We start from the raw sequence: 14,591 nt of genomic DNA, 5'->3' as shown, positions 1-14,591 counted from the left end.
GGGGGGGAGGAATAAAAAAACACAAATGTGACTTGGGAGAGAGTCTCCACTTATTTGCAGAACTGAGACAGTCAGTATTTAGTTCAAAATCACACAACATCAGATTATAGTCCAACAGGTTTAATCGGAAGCTCTAGCTTTTGGAGCGCTGCCCCTTCAATTAAACCTGTTGGACTATAACTTGGTGTTGTGTGATTTTTAACTTTGTACACTCCAGTCCAACAGTGGCAACTTAGAATCATGAATGTTTAGTTCAAGTGCGAATAATCCCTAGTGTGAAGTAAAGTTATTTTAGGTGTGAATGGGGCTAATTCTTAAATGTGACTTTTTAAAAATTGCTTAGTAATGTAAAAACAAATTAGGTGTCATACAATGGAATGCTTTCAACGATTGCAAACTCTTCACAACAGACTAATCGTTTTTTCAGCCCAATGCTTTGCTCACGTGAGTTCTCCCACCCCCCCAAATCCAAATCCTTTATCACTTTTGTTTATTCTACTTCCTCTTACTTTGTGGTTTGTAGTTTTCCTTAATTAGTCCTTGTTCCACATTCTAACTGCTCACTATTGATGTTCTTATCACTTTCTGGATAATGTTTTTCTTAAATTCCTTATGATTTGTTCATGGCTATTTTGTATTTGTGCCATCGCACTGCTGTTGCCAAAAGGTTGAGGCATAACCTCTTCTAACCTATCGATCCCTTTCATGGCCTCTGTCAGTTGTTTTTCAGTCTAGAGAAAAGAATCTTCAACCTGTGCAATGTTTATTGAAACCACATCACCAAAACATTGCAAATTTATGACCGGAAGAGGCCGGTTGGCCCGTGTCTGTGCTGATGAAATGTGATCTCATTATTCCTTGTGATATAGTCTGCTTTTATCTGATTACTTTTTAAAAATTGCTACTAATCCAATATACCTCTCTCCCTTAAGGTGTATAGCCTCCCAGTTTCACAGGTTCCACCATCTGGAAATGTTTATCATAGGAAAGGAAGTCAATTATCCTATTATTCCCTCTTGCATGATCATAGAATCCCTACAGTGTAGAAACAGGCCCGCTGACCCTCCAAAGAGTAACTCACCCAGACCCATTCCCCTTCCCTAATACTCTACATTTTACCCCTGACTAATGCACCTAACCTACACATCCCTGATTACTATGGGTAATTTAGAATGGCGAATTCACCTAACCTGCACATCTTTGGATTGTGGGAGGAAACTAGAGCACCTGGAGGAAACTAATGCAGACACTGGGAGAATGTGCAAACTCCACACAGTCGCCTGAGGCTGGAATTGAACCCAGGTCCCTGTGTAGTGAGGCAGCAGTGCTATCCACTGAGCCCACCGTGCCACTCCCATTCTTCTCATGTATTGCTGAAAATTTTCCATAAATATTTATCCAAGTTTCTTTTGGTAAATGTGGGATTATGGGGTTAAATTGGTGGGATGATCTTCAGAGAGTTGGTGCAGACTCGATGGACCAAATGTAGGGATTCTACATTGTGTAATTTAGTTATTGACTGCTTAACATGTTCGATCACATTGGAACAACAATCAAAGGCAATCAGCATTTTGCTGTATGAATCTGAGTTTCCAGCTAAAACTGATATTTTGAATAGCTTTGGTCACTGATACTCGAGAGAGAGACATTCCACTTCCGGAGATTCTGCAACTGAGAATGACGTTATGTTGGACTATTGAAAAAAGTAATCTTTTAATCAGGAAAGGTGACAGTGGAGGCTTTCAAGAATATATATATAATAAAAATATTACATTGAATGAAACCACTTATGGTGAAGCAAAATTGGTATTCAAAGTTAGGCATGTCAACACAAACTTCATATGTGAGCAATACGTTTAACAGTGGAAGTCCAGGTAGATAGTAAAGGTTATGAATTGAGTGCAAATCTATATTTTTGTTAGGACTTGGCCATCTCATTCATGTTTTCATGTTTTAATCCTTAGGAGCCACTTCAGGTTGCCCTTTCTTTTATTTAGGTAAGAAAGAGGATAGGTTAGATTCATTTCTGGCTCTATTCATTCCCTCTTTAGATAATCCTTTAATACCAATGTTCAGGGATAACATTAATGGTTTCTCCTGTATGGTAATCAGAAGTGATCTCTTTTGTGTTTTTTTTTCTTTAAAATTCTTAACTAAATGTCCAGTCTTGTTTAGTGATTCCTATTGAGGATAGGATCCACGTAATAAATCACTATCCTTCAAACTGAAGTCCAGCCAGAAGTGTTCTCTTTGCAATCCCAAGACTTTCTGGATTAACATAATATGGCACCCCCAAAGGTCAAAGCACCGAGTGCTCAATTCTGGAAGTGGCCTTTCCTGACACCGCGGAAAATATATTTTGTACAAACCCAAAAATGTAGCGTGTTCAGAAAGGTTGCTCAAATGCTGGTGCTTCATAATTTGCCTGTGTTCTTTCTTGAGTACACAGTCGAATGCTGCACCAAAGGAGTTTGGGTGTCATGCTGAAAGGAATAACCAAGATAGTTAAAATAACTAACTTCATGAAATTGTGACTAAGGCTAATCAGCCAAGATAAAGTCTGAATATGGTGATGATTACTTATTGTTCTCTTTATAGAAAGGTATAGATCTTGCAAGCAAAGCAGCTCAAGAAGATAAAGCAGGAAACTATGAAGAAGCCCTACGGTTGTACCAATGTGCAGTGCAGTACTTTTTACATGTTGTTAAATGTAAGCAATTTAAGAGGTTCTGTTTGTTACATTTGCAGCAAATTTTATTTAATTGTTTTTCTAATAGCATGTCTGCAAAGCTCCGAAACAGTAAAATATTTTTTAAAAAATGCTTAAAGTTATCTTAATTTTCAAGAATAGTTGTTGGGCCATTATGTACATTGTATATGGGTACTACTTGTTTTAAGTCACAATTTGCTTTGTATAAAGATCTTTCATTGGATGGACAATGTGAATTTCAAAATAATGTATTTAGAATTTACTTTGAAGAAACAAAGATGCAATTTGGAGCAGTTACTTTGTTCTTTAATCATTAATTCTCCATTTACCTATACACGACTGTTGCCATCTGAAAATGAGTTTGCCTGGTTTTGCTATAACCATTGTTGAGGAAGGCCCACTTTTTGAACAGGTCAAAGTGGCACCTGACTTTGTCTAAGCAGCCAACTAATAAATCCAACACCCTTACCATCAGGTCATAGTCAACCACATAACCTTTGCTTTGCTTTGAAAGCTGGTGATGTGAGCAATCATTTTCTTTAATGTTAAACTGCCTTAATTTGGAGGGTGATTTTAAATAATGTGACTAAGGTGCTTTATTAGAAAGAGGCTGGATTATTTATGAAAGGGAAGTGAGTTAGAGTAAGAGATAAAAGCATGGAGGATCATTTCAGAAATAGCAGTGACAATGAAGTCAGATTTAATTTTGATTCAGAAATACATAAGTCTAAAGTGCCTGACTGCAAATAGGCACTTATGAGTAAAGAGCTAAAGTTAGTTAGTACAACAAGAACAACAGTCATGGGAAATATTTTCTGAATGGTCAGTTGAGTTCAGGAGGAGCATGTTCTGCTAACAAATAAGAACTTGCTAGTCCACAGTGAAATACTGTACATAACTAAAGAGCAGGTGCAACAAATGAAAAATTAACACCCGCGAGATTACTGTTGACGAGAAACTTTGAACTGAACCAGTCATGTAAATACAGTGCCAACAAGAGCAGGTCACACTTTGAATTCTGTCCACAAGTACATGGCACAGGTCAAGAATGTAATGGAATATTCACTTTTTCCCAAATCAGTGCACCTCCAACAACACTGAGAAATTGAACATCATCTTGGACAAAGCAACCATTTTGTTGGGATGTCATCTATCACCTGAAGTTTTCACTCCCTCTACCATAGGTGCCCAGTGGCAGCAGTACGTACCATATGTAAGCTGCATTGCAGAGACCCATTGTCTCCTTCAGAAACATCTTTGAAAGCATGATCATCACTATCTCAAAACTGGGAATTTATCACCATTCCTTCACTGTTGTTGGAGTATAACTGTGGTGTTCCCTTCCTAACATTCATCTGGGTGTATGTACACCACATAGATTGCAGTGGTTCAAGAAGGAGGCTCATCAGTATTTTCTGGAGGGCAAGATGAACAACAAATGTCAATCTTGTCAGGAACACTGATCCCATGAAAGACTTTTTTTTTTAAAAAAAGCTGACATTGAGTATTCAGTCAAAAAAAAGGATGAAGTGTAGAAGTTAGGAAAGTAAAGAAGAGCTATAAAATTAATTGATCAAGAAAGAAAAATGTTGAAGTACTGTACAGACAATATAATGACAGAATAGCGAAAGATAAACCCAAAGGAACTTGCAGCAAAATGGCAGAAATACTGCACAGTTACTTTGCCTATGTATTTACCAAGCAAAGTAACTGGGCCATTGCAAGAAGAGATAGTAGAGATATCAAACATTTAAATGAGAAAACTGGGGGATAATTCAAAAACCAATTAACTTTGAAGAAGATAAAATCCATAGATATATTGTGTCTGTGTATTAAAATCAGTTAAGATATAGACTGAGCCTTAGTAAAAGGAAGAGTGTCAGAGAATTCAATTCGTATATTTTCAAAAAGGACATGGAGCAAGTCAAAAGAATTATTAGATAATTAGTTTTATATACTAGGAAAAATTATGGAGGAATGGGTATCAGGATGGGCGGCAGATTCTCTTTCTCAAAATAAGAGGCTGTTATTAAGGGTAGTTACCCATTGGGGATCAATGCAAGGACCACAGTTGTTTGTAACTTAAATCAATTTAACTAAGGAAGTAAAAACTTACAGATTATATCAACTTTCCAGGGGTAGGGATATTGGGTTATTCATCATATTGTTAGTATGGAGGACATCTGACAAAATATAAAGACATGACTAAAACTTGTAAAATGGGTATGTAATAGGAAATTCATTTCGGTGATTCAGATTTTAAAGCCAATGAGATTGAAACTCTCAAATCTAGAAGAAAGTTACCTTCAAAATCTCCAGATCTCTGGTATGGGTTTCCAATTTCCTAGCAATAGTTTGAATCTAGTCTCTCCAGGCATTCAGCAACAGTGATTTAACCAGCCAATTACAGCTGGTCTGGACAGTAAACCAGGAAGTAAAATGCACCGATCTTCCTTTGTATTAGATTACACAGTGAATTGAACAATTTGAGTATGCACATGGAATCAAGAAGCTGAAATATAATAATTTCAAAATTTGTTTATATGTTTTGTCATAAAGTATTTTGAATTTTAGAGATCTTATGCCATTCCATAAATATAAAGTTGATTTTTCAACAGAAAATTTGAACTTCATAACATTAAAAATGCAGAAATACCTCAGCAATGTGCAAATTTTCTAGGACTTTATCACAAAGGTAGTAACTTAAAAGGGCAAGTTCTTATTGGTTCAGGTATTTCTAATTAATTGCAATCTGGGTGACTCAGCAGCATACTTTCTCTGGAAGTGTAGGCTTATTTATGGATTTCCACATTTACCTGTATAAGTGTGGCCTCTAGACAGTTTTCTTGGTTTCAGTGGAGTGATGATAGCAAAAGCTGACAGTTTCTTTGCCATTTCTACTGCAAAATCTGGATTGTAATGTATCATTGTGATGTACAAACATGAGTTGCTTTGTTTTGTAGAAAGGAATAAAGCGGCTGCATACTGTTAGAAAATTAAGAGGTACTACACCAAATGGATATCAGAGTACAGGTACACATCACTAGCAACTTGCAATAAAATAAAAATGAGGGATGATTTCTAGAATCATTGAATTGAAAAGCTTGATAAATTAAAATTGTGTAGAACCTTGGTTAAATCAACTTGCTGCATAATATGCAAATCTTGTCTGAAATATGATAAAAATGATAGAGGCACCGGAGTAGGTGCAAGACAGATACACAAGGATAATGTTGGAATTGAGAGAGTGGGAACAGATTCTCCATTTTATACCTTTTGAGAAAGGTTTGATAAGGTTGGTGTTCTCTCAGGCTGAGGTTTGATTTGAAAGATGCCGTTAAGAATTTGAAAGAGTTTGTCAGATTTTTAAAAGGTTGGCATTCATTTTTGAGAAATGAAAAGGTGAATATAAAGTGAAGATAGTTACTAATAATTCCTTTAGAAAATTCAGGCAAAACCTTTACTTGAAGTGTGGTTAGAACTTTTCATTTGCTCCTACATGGAATAATTAATGTGATTAGCTTGGTTGCTTTTGAGGAGAACCTGAATAATTATTTGAGGAAAAGTAGGGCTACATGTTGAAGAGATTTAGTTGAAGTTGAGTGACTCATGTGCAGTGTTCCTTTAGCTGCATTTATTTGGTTGCACAGCAGTTGGAAATTTTCTGGACAAAATGAAAGGTCATAAAAGCATTATTTCCTGTAAGGTGTGGTCATATGACAATCTTAAAGAGGCCACACTGCAACCAGCTGTTGCGTTACAACAAACAGAATTCAGAGGGATCTTTGCTGTTGAGAACCATAAACATTGGCAGGATCATTTGGGTTGAAAGAACTATTTTTGCTATAGTTTCTGCGTAACTATGAACCTTCGATTTTGTAATGATTGGGGGCACTTTTTACTTGTGCTTCTTCATCTTACCTAATCCCAGTCTCACAAAGCATTTTTTTTGTAAATGGAGAGTGATAATTATTTAAATTTTCTTCAAGATTAATCAGGAGTGATGTTATTCTGCTTAGTGAACATTCTCCCATTCATAACAACGTATTGATTCAATCCTATCAACCTGTTCAGATAAATCTGTCATGGAAGTGGAGGAAGGAGACTTAATTGATGGTAGTAAAGCACATAATTTTGCTTTGTTTGTCATTAGTTGGAAATTAACATTACATTTGCTTGTTAGATGAAGCTCAAGGTGCTAAAGCAAAAGAGAGCCTTCGAGCGAAGTGTACAGAGTACCTGGATCGAGCTGAAAAACTGAAAGAGTATCTGCAAAAAAAGCAAAATGTCAAAAAGCCAATTGAAGAGTCAAACACTAGTGATGACAAAGGGTATGTATAAGAGTGACTGTTCTGAAATGTTTGTAACTGCACAAGATGCTCCAGAAAACCATAAAAGCGTGCAGAATAATAAGTTTTAAATTTTAAAAAAGTTCATTCATAGGCGGTTTCTGGCGAGGTCAGCATTTATTGCTCATCACTAATTGCCCAGAGGGCAGTTAAATGTCAACCACATTGTTGAGTGTCTGGAATCGCATGTCGACCAGACCAGGCAACGATGGTAGCTTCCTTTTAGTGAAACAGATGGGTTTTTCTGACAGTTGACCATGGATTTATGGTCATCAGATTATCTAGATTAAAAGTGCAGTGGTAATACCATACACATACAGACACCCCAATCGTTAACTGTTATGATAAGAAGAGACACCATTCTGTGCAACCATGGCCAGAAGTTCTCAATTTTAAACTCTGCCTGCCTGCTGCTAGTATTAAGGACATTGTTTGGAAAGGACTTTATGCTTTACTTTGACTTTTGAGTGTGATCCATGTTAAAACTACGACATAAATAAAACAAGGAATGGTGTTCTCCTGAAGGAGATATTTTTCAGGACGCACTGGCAGCACCACTGGGGAAAGTTGTGTTGGTGTGAACTCCACTTAAAAAGACCTAGTATACTGATCAGTTGAATGATTCGAGTTGTCAATAAGGTTTTAAATTACAGAAGTGTGGGATTGGGAGTTTTCAGGAAAGGGTAAATTTGAAAGCACTGAGAAATGTTGCTTACCGCAGAGTACTTTGAATAAATCAGAGGAAAGACAGGCAATTTATAAATTGTAATTGGCATTATTGACTTGGGTGACATCAGGAGTAAATATTAAAAAAAGGCTTTTCTAAAGCATGAAACATATACTAAAACAGATGAATTAATGGCACTGAGAGAAAAGAAGCTCCTCTGAGAGCTATTGGTATCATAGAATCCCTACAGTGTGGAAACAGGCCCTTCAGCCCAACAAGTCCAGACTGACCCTCGAAGAGTAACCCACTCTTATCCATTCCCCTACCCTATTACTTTACACTATCCATGACCAATGCACCTAACCTACACACTCCTGAACACTATGGGCAATTCAGCATGTCCAATTTACCTGACCTGCACATCTTGGGATTGTGGGAGAAAGCCAGAGTACCTGGAGCAAACCCACACAGACAGTCACCCAAGGCTGGAATTGAACCCAGGTCCCTGGCGCTGTGAGGCAGCAGTGCTAACTACTGAGCCACCGTGCCGCTGCCTGTTGTAGAGACATACTGCAGAATGAGTGACATGAAACCTACTAGGATCTTTGACTTTTAAAGGTGACGTGGAAGGGGTGCCTTCATCAGAAAAGGTGGGATACACAGTTGAGAAAAAAATCATAATTCAGAAATTCCAGAACTTCCAATCTCCAGATTGTTTAAACTTCTAGTGGAAAATTACCCAGCTCCTGGGGACCCCAAGTTACAGTTGACGACCTGATAGATATGTCAGTTAACAAAAACATTACCCACAAGAAAGTCGACAGAGTAAAGCTCCTGAATAATGATACAACCAAGCCCTGCATCCTATTGATGTCCCCTAGTACTTGAACCCCATACCAGACCCCTTGATTCCCCCCCACCCTCCAACTGCCCCAAGCAAGCAATCCTCCAAATATTTCAACTCTCCAATCCTGTTCCCCATGGACTTCTATCACTTGTAATCTCCCAAGATTTCCATTCAAAAGTTGTTTGTTACTTCCATAAGATTCAGGTGATAGATATCTATAGCACAGGAAAAGGTCCTTCAGCCCATTATGTCCATGCTGGTCAGAAACAACCACTTAACTATACTAATCACACTTTTCTAACATTTAACCCTTGGCTTATATGCCTGGACATTGCAAGTGCACATCTAAATACTACTTACAAGTTGAGGGTTTCTGCATCTACTACCCTTACAGGTAGTGAATTCCAGATTCCTGCCATGTTCTGGGTGAAAAGGTTTTTCTTTCATATCCCCTCTAAACCTAATGTCCCTTTCCATAAATCTGTGCCACTGGTCATTGATACCTCCATTAAGGAGAAACATTTCTTCCTGTCTACTCTGTTCAACACATCCGTCTGCCTAACCTCTCTTCTAAGCGGAAACTCTCCAATACAACAATATCCTGGTAAATCTCTTTTGCACCCTTTCCAGTACAATCACATCTCTCCTATAATGAGGATTGCAGAACAGCAAACAATATTCCAGCTGTGGCTTAACCAGTGTTTTATACAGTGCCAGCATAACCTCCCTGCTCTTAAACTCTACACCTTGGCTAATAAAGGCACATATGCCACCTTAACCACTTTGTTCACCAACCCTAATACCTTAAGGGGCTGGTATACATGCACACCAACCCCATCAAATTCTAGGTGGCTCCAGATTCTTTGTTCATGTATCCCTCACCTTGTTGTCCTGCTAAATTCCATTTGTCAGTCCATAGCCCATATGGTCAGCTTCTCTGTTTTTTTTCCCTGGTAATCTAAGGCTATCTTCCTTACTACTTACCACCTAATCAATTTTTGTATCATCTGGAAACTTACTGATCAACCCTCCCAATATTAAATTCCAAATCATTTTTATAAACCACCAGTTGCTTGTGTCCTAACACTGACCCTTATGGGACCTCATTGGATACAGATTTTCAGACAGAAGAACATCCTTTTCCCCTCAGCCATCACCCTCTGCTTTCTGACTCTGCCAATAATGCATCCAATTTGTCAAGTGACCTCTTTGAAAAATTCAATCAAGTTGGTCAGACGTCACCTCCCCTTAATAAAGCCATGTTGGCTGTTTTTGATTAATCCCTGTTTCTCCATGTGCAGATTAATTCTGTCCCTTGGAATTGATTCCAGTTGTTTCCCCACCACTGGGATTAGACTGATCTATAGTTTAGTGGTTTATACCTTGCTTCCTTTCTTGAATAATTATACCACATTACCTCTACTCCAGTTCTCCGACACCTCTCCTATGCAGAGAGGAATTGAACAGTTTTGCTAGCACCCCCTTTGCCTCACTCATCAACCTGGGATACATTTCATCTGGCCCTGGAGTCTTAACTACTTTTAAGGTTGCCAGACAACTCTGCCTCCTCTGTCTGTGCTAATTTCTTTAATTGTCCCGAATTCTAAATCCAAATTGTCCCCCTCTAGTGAACACTGACACAATGTATTCATTTAGAGCCATATGGTAATCATGGGAAATTTTAATCTTGTAGATTTCCATTTTTGCCAGAATAATGTAGAGGAAGAATACTTGGAATGCATTCAAGGCAGTTTTCTAGACTAAGGAACTGGCTAAGGAACATGGCTTTCCAAGATACAGCTTAACCTTCTGTATTTCCAGATCATCTGTTATGGTTTTGGATTTGCAACAAATGCTTTTTTTAATTACTTAATTCTGTATGTTTTAATGAGAGAATCTCTCATTTTTCTAAACTCCAGTGAGTAGAGTGTTAACCTGTTTAGCCTTTGCTCAAAAGAGAATCCCTCCGTATGAGGGATCATTCTCATGAACCTTCTTTGAATTGTTTCCAACAAAGTATTTCACAGTACTCCAGTTGTGGTCTCACCTGCAGTTTGTACTGTTGAAGTAAGACTCAGCACTCTTATACTCCTACCGCCTTGAAATAAGGGCTACAAGTCTATTAGCCTTCCTGATTATCTTCTGCACCTGTATGCTAGCTTAGTGTGCTTTGTGCATAAGTACTTTCTGGTACCTTTGTGTTTCAGCTCTTTGCAGTTTTTCTTCCTTCAAATGATGATCTGTTTTCTTGTTCTCCTTTCCAAAACAAACAACTTCACTGTTTCCCAATATACACCATTTGCCAACATTTTGCCCACTTAACATATCAATATCTCTCTGTATACTGTTTGTGACCTCTTCATAACTTGCCTTCCCACCCTTATTAAAGAAACCTGGATGGATCATCTTGCTTGAGTCTAATGTAGAGGAAGCAGACATTTGTATCAGAATCTGGGCAACATAAGTGGAGTTGTCACATTTGAAATGATGAGATGAGAGAGTGAATTCCACTTGACTCAGCCATAAAATGTCCATATGAGATATCTTGAGAATCCTAAGAAGCTAGTATTCAGTTACACAATTCCGTATTGGTAATTAGGTATCAACTGGATGAGAATAAAAGGTTAGTTTTGGTTCCGTTCGACATAGGATTTGAATATTTGGACCAAAATAATAACAATATAGTTGACTTTCCATTTTCAAGTACTTAATGGCTTTCTAGGCTTTATAGGCAAGACTTAACCAGTGGTGAGGAAACACGCCATTTGTGTCTGTAAGTTAACTATTAGTAAATGTTTGGATTAGTAATTGACCTTTCATTTGCTGCTTGCTCCCTCATCAAAGGAAGCTACTTGACTGCTTACTGATGCTTCCCCACCAAATACACTAATAATACCTGTTAAACAAAATGGGCATTTGAGCCTGAAACACATTGTCTGGCAAATTTGCTTCTGGGAATTTTTTGTGAACACTTCCTATTAATTGATGCCTTGTTTGTTTTAACATACATTGTTAAATTGTTTATTGCATACTTTAATGTGAGCCATAGGTGTTTTTGCTTTCAGGGGTTTTATTTGTTTTTTTATTGTAGGAATGATAGTGATGGAGAGGCTGATAACTCAGAGAAGAAGAAATTACAGAGTCAACTCCAAGGTAACTGGCAAAATGATTTTTATATTTAAAAACCTATTTGGTTGTAACTTGCTATTTTCAGTATAATAGAAATAAGCAGGTGTCCGACAAGACTTCCAATTATCCAAAAGTTTCTTAGTAACAATCAAGGTAAGTTTCTTAGATCTATCCCAAGAACTCAGCTTTTATTAAATTCCCATGTACGCATGTATGTCAGGGCTTCCTTTGGGAACCTGATGTATGTATTCCTTCATATATCTGGTGTCTTGACAATCTGCACACCAACAATTAAAGCCATGTTGCTTTTATTTAATCTTATTGCTCTTCACACTGTTTCAAGTCCAATCTCCTTGAGGGCGCATACAGTACTCTTTTGTTGATTTGGGGCCATATAATTCAGTTCACATTAGGGATACTTGCAAACTTTCTGATTTTGGTCTGAGTCATTAAGGTGGGGCAGATTTGCCTTCATTTGAAATCGTATCATGTGCCTAAAGGCTTACACAGCTTGATTTGAGCCACACAGCATGTGTTTAACTGGCACAATACAAACTTAAGTCACAGTATTAGACAACAATATCAAACCCATTTGGGAGAGGCTGAAATCTTTAATGTAAAAATAAATTAATGAAGAAACTATTTAAAAAGACAATTTTCTAGTTAAGTTTAATCACGATACATAACTTTGAGAGTTGTCCTTCAACACTGACAGAAATTTCAGTTGGGGGTTAAAAAGGGACATATCAGAAGAATTTTCAGAAAGCATTTTGAGATTTGTGATACCAAAGTGCAATGTTCCCTCCCTATCAAAGAGTAAATAAGTCATTTGAAAATTATACAGTGTTGTGCATAACATAATGCAGCAACAAAGAAATTTCAATGAAATATATCTTTGTTTTGAATCCGACATATACTATAGATGTTTAGAATTTGCATGGCACCTGAAATATTGGGTGGTAATTCTAAACTTCAGAAAAGGACAGATCACAATTGATTTCATTCTTTGCTTCTCCTGTCTTAAGCTTCACACATGTTTTTCCCCACTCAAAAAACTAATGCTTTAGATGAAACAGGAATTATTTTCTCAACAGACATATGAACAGGGCTTGTTTTTATTCCTTATTTTGTTATAAAAGGGTTGAAAATTGAAAGAAAAATTGAGTTTTATTTGTCAACTGTTCTGATTTTATCAATTCCTTATCCATTTAAGATTATCAATATTTATCACAGCATCCTGCAAATTCTTGATAAAGGTACTTCCTCTTGAAAATAATTAACCAATGCTGAATAAATCTCAAGCAGTTTTAGCTCTTAACTGAAATTTAGGCTTCCTTCCATTGAAATCTTCACCTGTGCCTTATCCACTTGTCTTTTACTTTACTCACTAGATTACCTGCAATATTCACTGTCCCAACTCAACCTATTCAAAACACTTGTCACACCTATCCTTCATCAAGACTCAATTTCCCATCATCCCTTCCTTGGCTTAAATTGCTCAGAACCTCAAAGCGTTAAATTTGAAATTTATGTCTCAACCTTTAATTCCCTTCAGGCCTTTTGCATCCCAATTTCTGTGACCTCCTGTAAACTTATACTGTACATCACTTCCTCTTCATTGCACCTCCATCCATTCATTCTGTCCTCTTAAATTCCCTCTATCCTTTGCCCTACCATTGGTCATCACGTAAATCTCATTATTGGTTTCTTTCTTGAGCTTCTCTTCCCTTTTTTTTTTGACATCTCTTAAAATCCACTGCTAAGCCAAGCCACTTTTAACCTCTAATTTCTCATTCAGTGGAACAATTCTGCAAAGCCTGACTACATTAAAGAAACTATATAAGTCTTTTTGAATGATTTAACTTATTCAATGTGCACAACAATTCCATGTACGCTTCCTTATAGAGTGAGGGTCCAAATACTCAAAATTCAGAGCTATTGATGGTATTGAAATCAAATCTAAATGTCAACATCCAAAGTGAAACAGGTGAAGGAATAAAGTAATTATTTGAACTTTAAGATTACTACAATGGAGCTGCTGAAATTATGCTTCTTGTATCTTTATAAATACCTTTTTATTGTTTAGGTGCCATTGTTATGGAGAAGCCAAATGTGGGTTGGACTGACATTGCAGGTCTCGAAGGTGCCAAAGAAGCTCTTAAAGAGGCTGTGATTTTGCCCATCAAGTTTCCTCATCTCTTTACAGGTTTGTTTAGTATTTATTTAAGTCTCACACTAAAATTCTTGCAAAATTTGCTATATAACTCTTAAAGGAGAAAGGGAGGACTGCAGATGCTGGCGATCAGAGCTGAAAAATGTGTTGCTGGAAAAGCGCAGCAGGTCAGGCAGCATCCAAGGAGCAGGAGAATCGACGTTTCGGGCATAAGCCCTTCTTCAGGAAACCGAGACTGACAGACTCTGTAAGGACGTACTCCTCCAATCACAGTGTGTATCTTTCATGCTCCCTCAATCTCAGATTCACGTAAGCAGTGTGAGAAATAATCCGGAGCAGTGTGAGAGAGGAGCAGTAGCACCTGTGTGTGTGCGAGTGGCGGGGGGAGGGGGCAAGTTTGCCATCAGTTGGACTGGCTGGTGCTGTTAGTTGTGGGGAGGAGGGTGAAATGAGGTTACAAACGTGGAGGCTGCGGGGGGGGATCAGCGAGAAAGAGGCTGCAAAGAGGGACTAGACAGAAATTTTAAAAGGTAAGGAAGAAGGAGGTTGTGAAGTGAAGATGAAATAGGCTGCAAAGAGCGGGTGACAGGAGAAGGCTGCAAGTATGGGAAGAGAAGGGGGTTGCAAAATAGGGAGATAGTGGAACAGGCTTGAAGGATCAGCGGAAAAAAGGAAGAGATGTCATCAAGGGTTGGGGAAAGCAGGGTCACATAAAG

At 37.8% G+C, this 14,591-nt stretch overlaps 1 protein-coding gene across 2 annotated transcripts in view; it reads left to right on the top strand.

The window, feature by feature from the left end:
* Positions 1 to 14,591, top strand: part of LOC122549719 (vacuolar protein sorting-associated protein 4B-like) — a 44,006-nt gene that overhangs the window by 1,603 nt on the left and 27,812 nt on the right. For both annotated transcript variants that reach the window (XM_043689616.1, XM_043689614.1), the window contains exons 2-5: positions 2,599 to 2,710; positions 6,894 to 7,041; positions 11,665 to 11,726; positions 13,789 to 13,908. In XM_043689616.1, coding sequence (XP_043545551.1) covers positions 2,599 to 2,710; positions 6,894 to 7,041; positions 11,665 to 11,726; positions 13,789 to 13,908 — 442 coding nt within the window. The remainder of the gene's footprint in view (positions 1 to 2,598; positions 2,711 to 6,893; positions 7,042 to 11,664; positions 11,727 to 13,788; positions 13,909 to 14,591) is intronic.

This window comes from Chiloscyllium plagiosum, chromosome 5 (genome assembly GCF_004010195.1).
Source record: "Chiloscyllium plagiosum isolate BGI_BamShark_2017 chromosome 5, ASM401019v2, whole genome shotgun sequence".
Lineage (NCBI taxonomy): Eukaryota > Metazoa > Chordata > Chondrichthyes > Orectolobiformes > Hemiscylliidae > Chiloscyllium > Chiloscyllium plagiosum.
The sequence above is the reverse complement of the archived record's forward strand: the minus strand, read 5'-3'. Positions and strand labels throughout refer to the sequence as shown.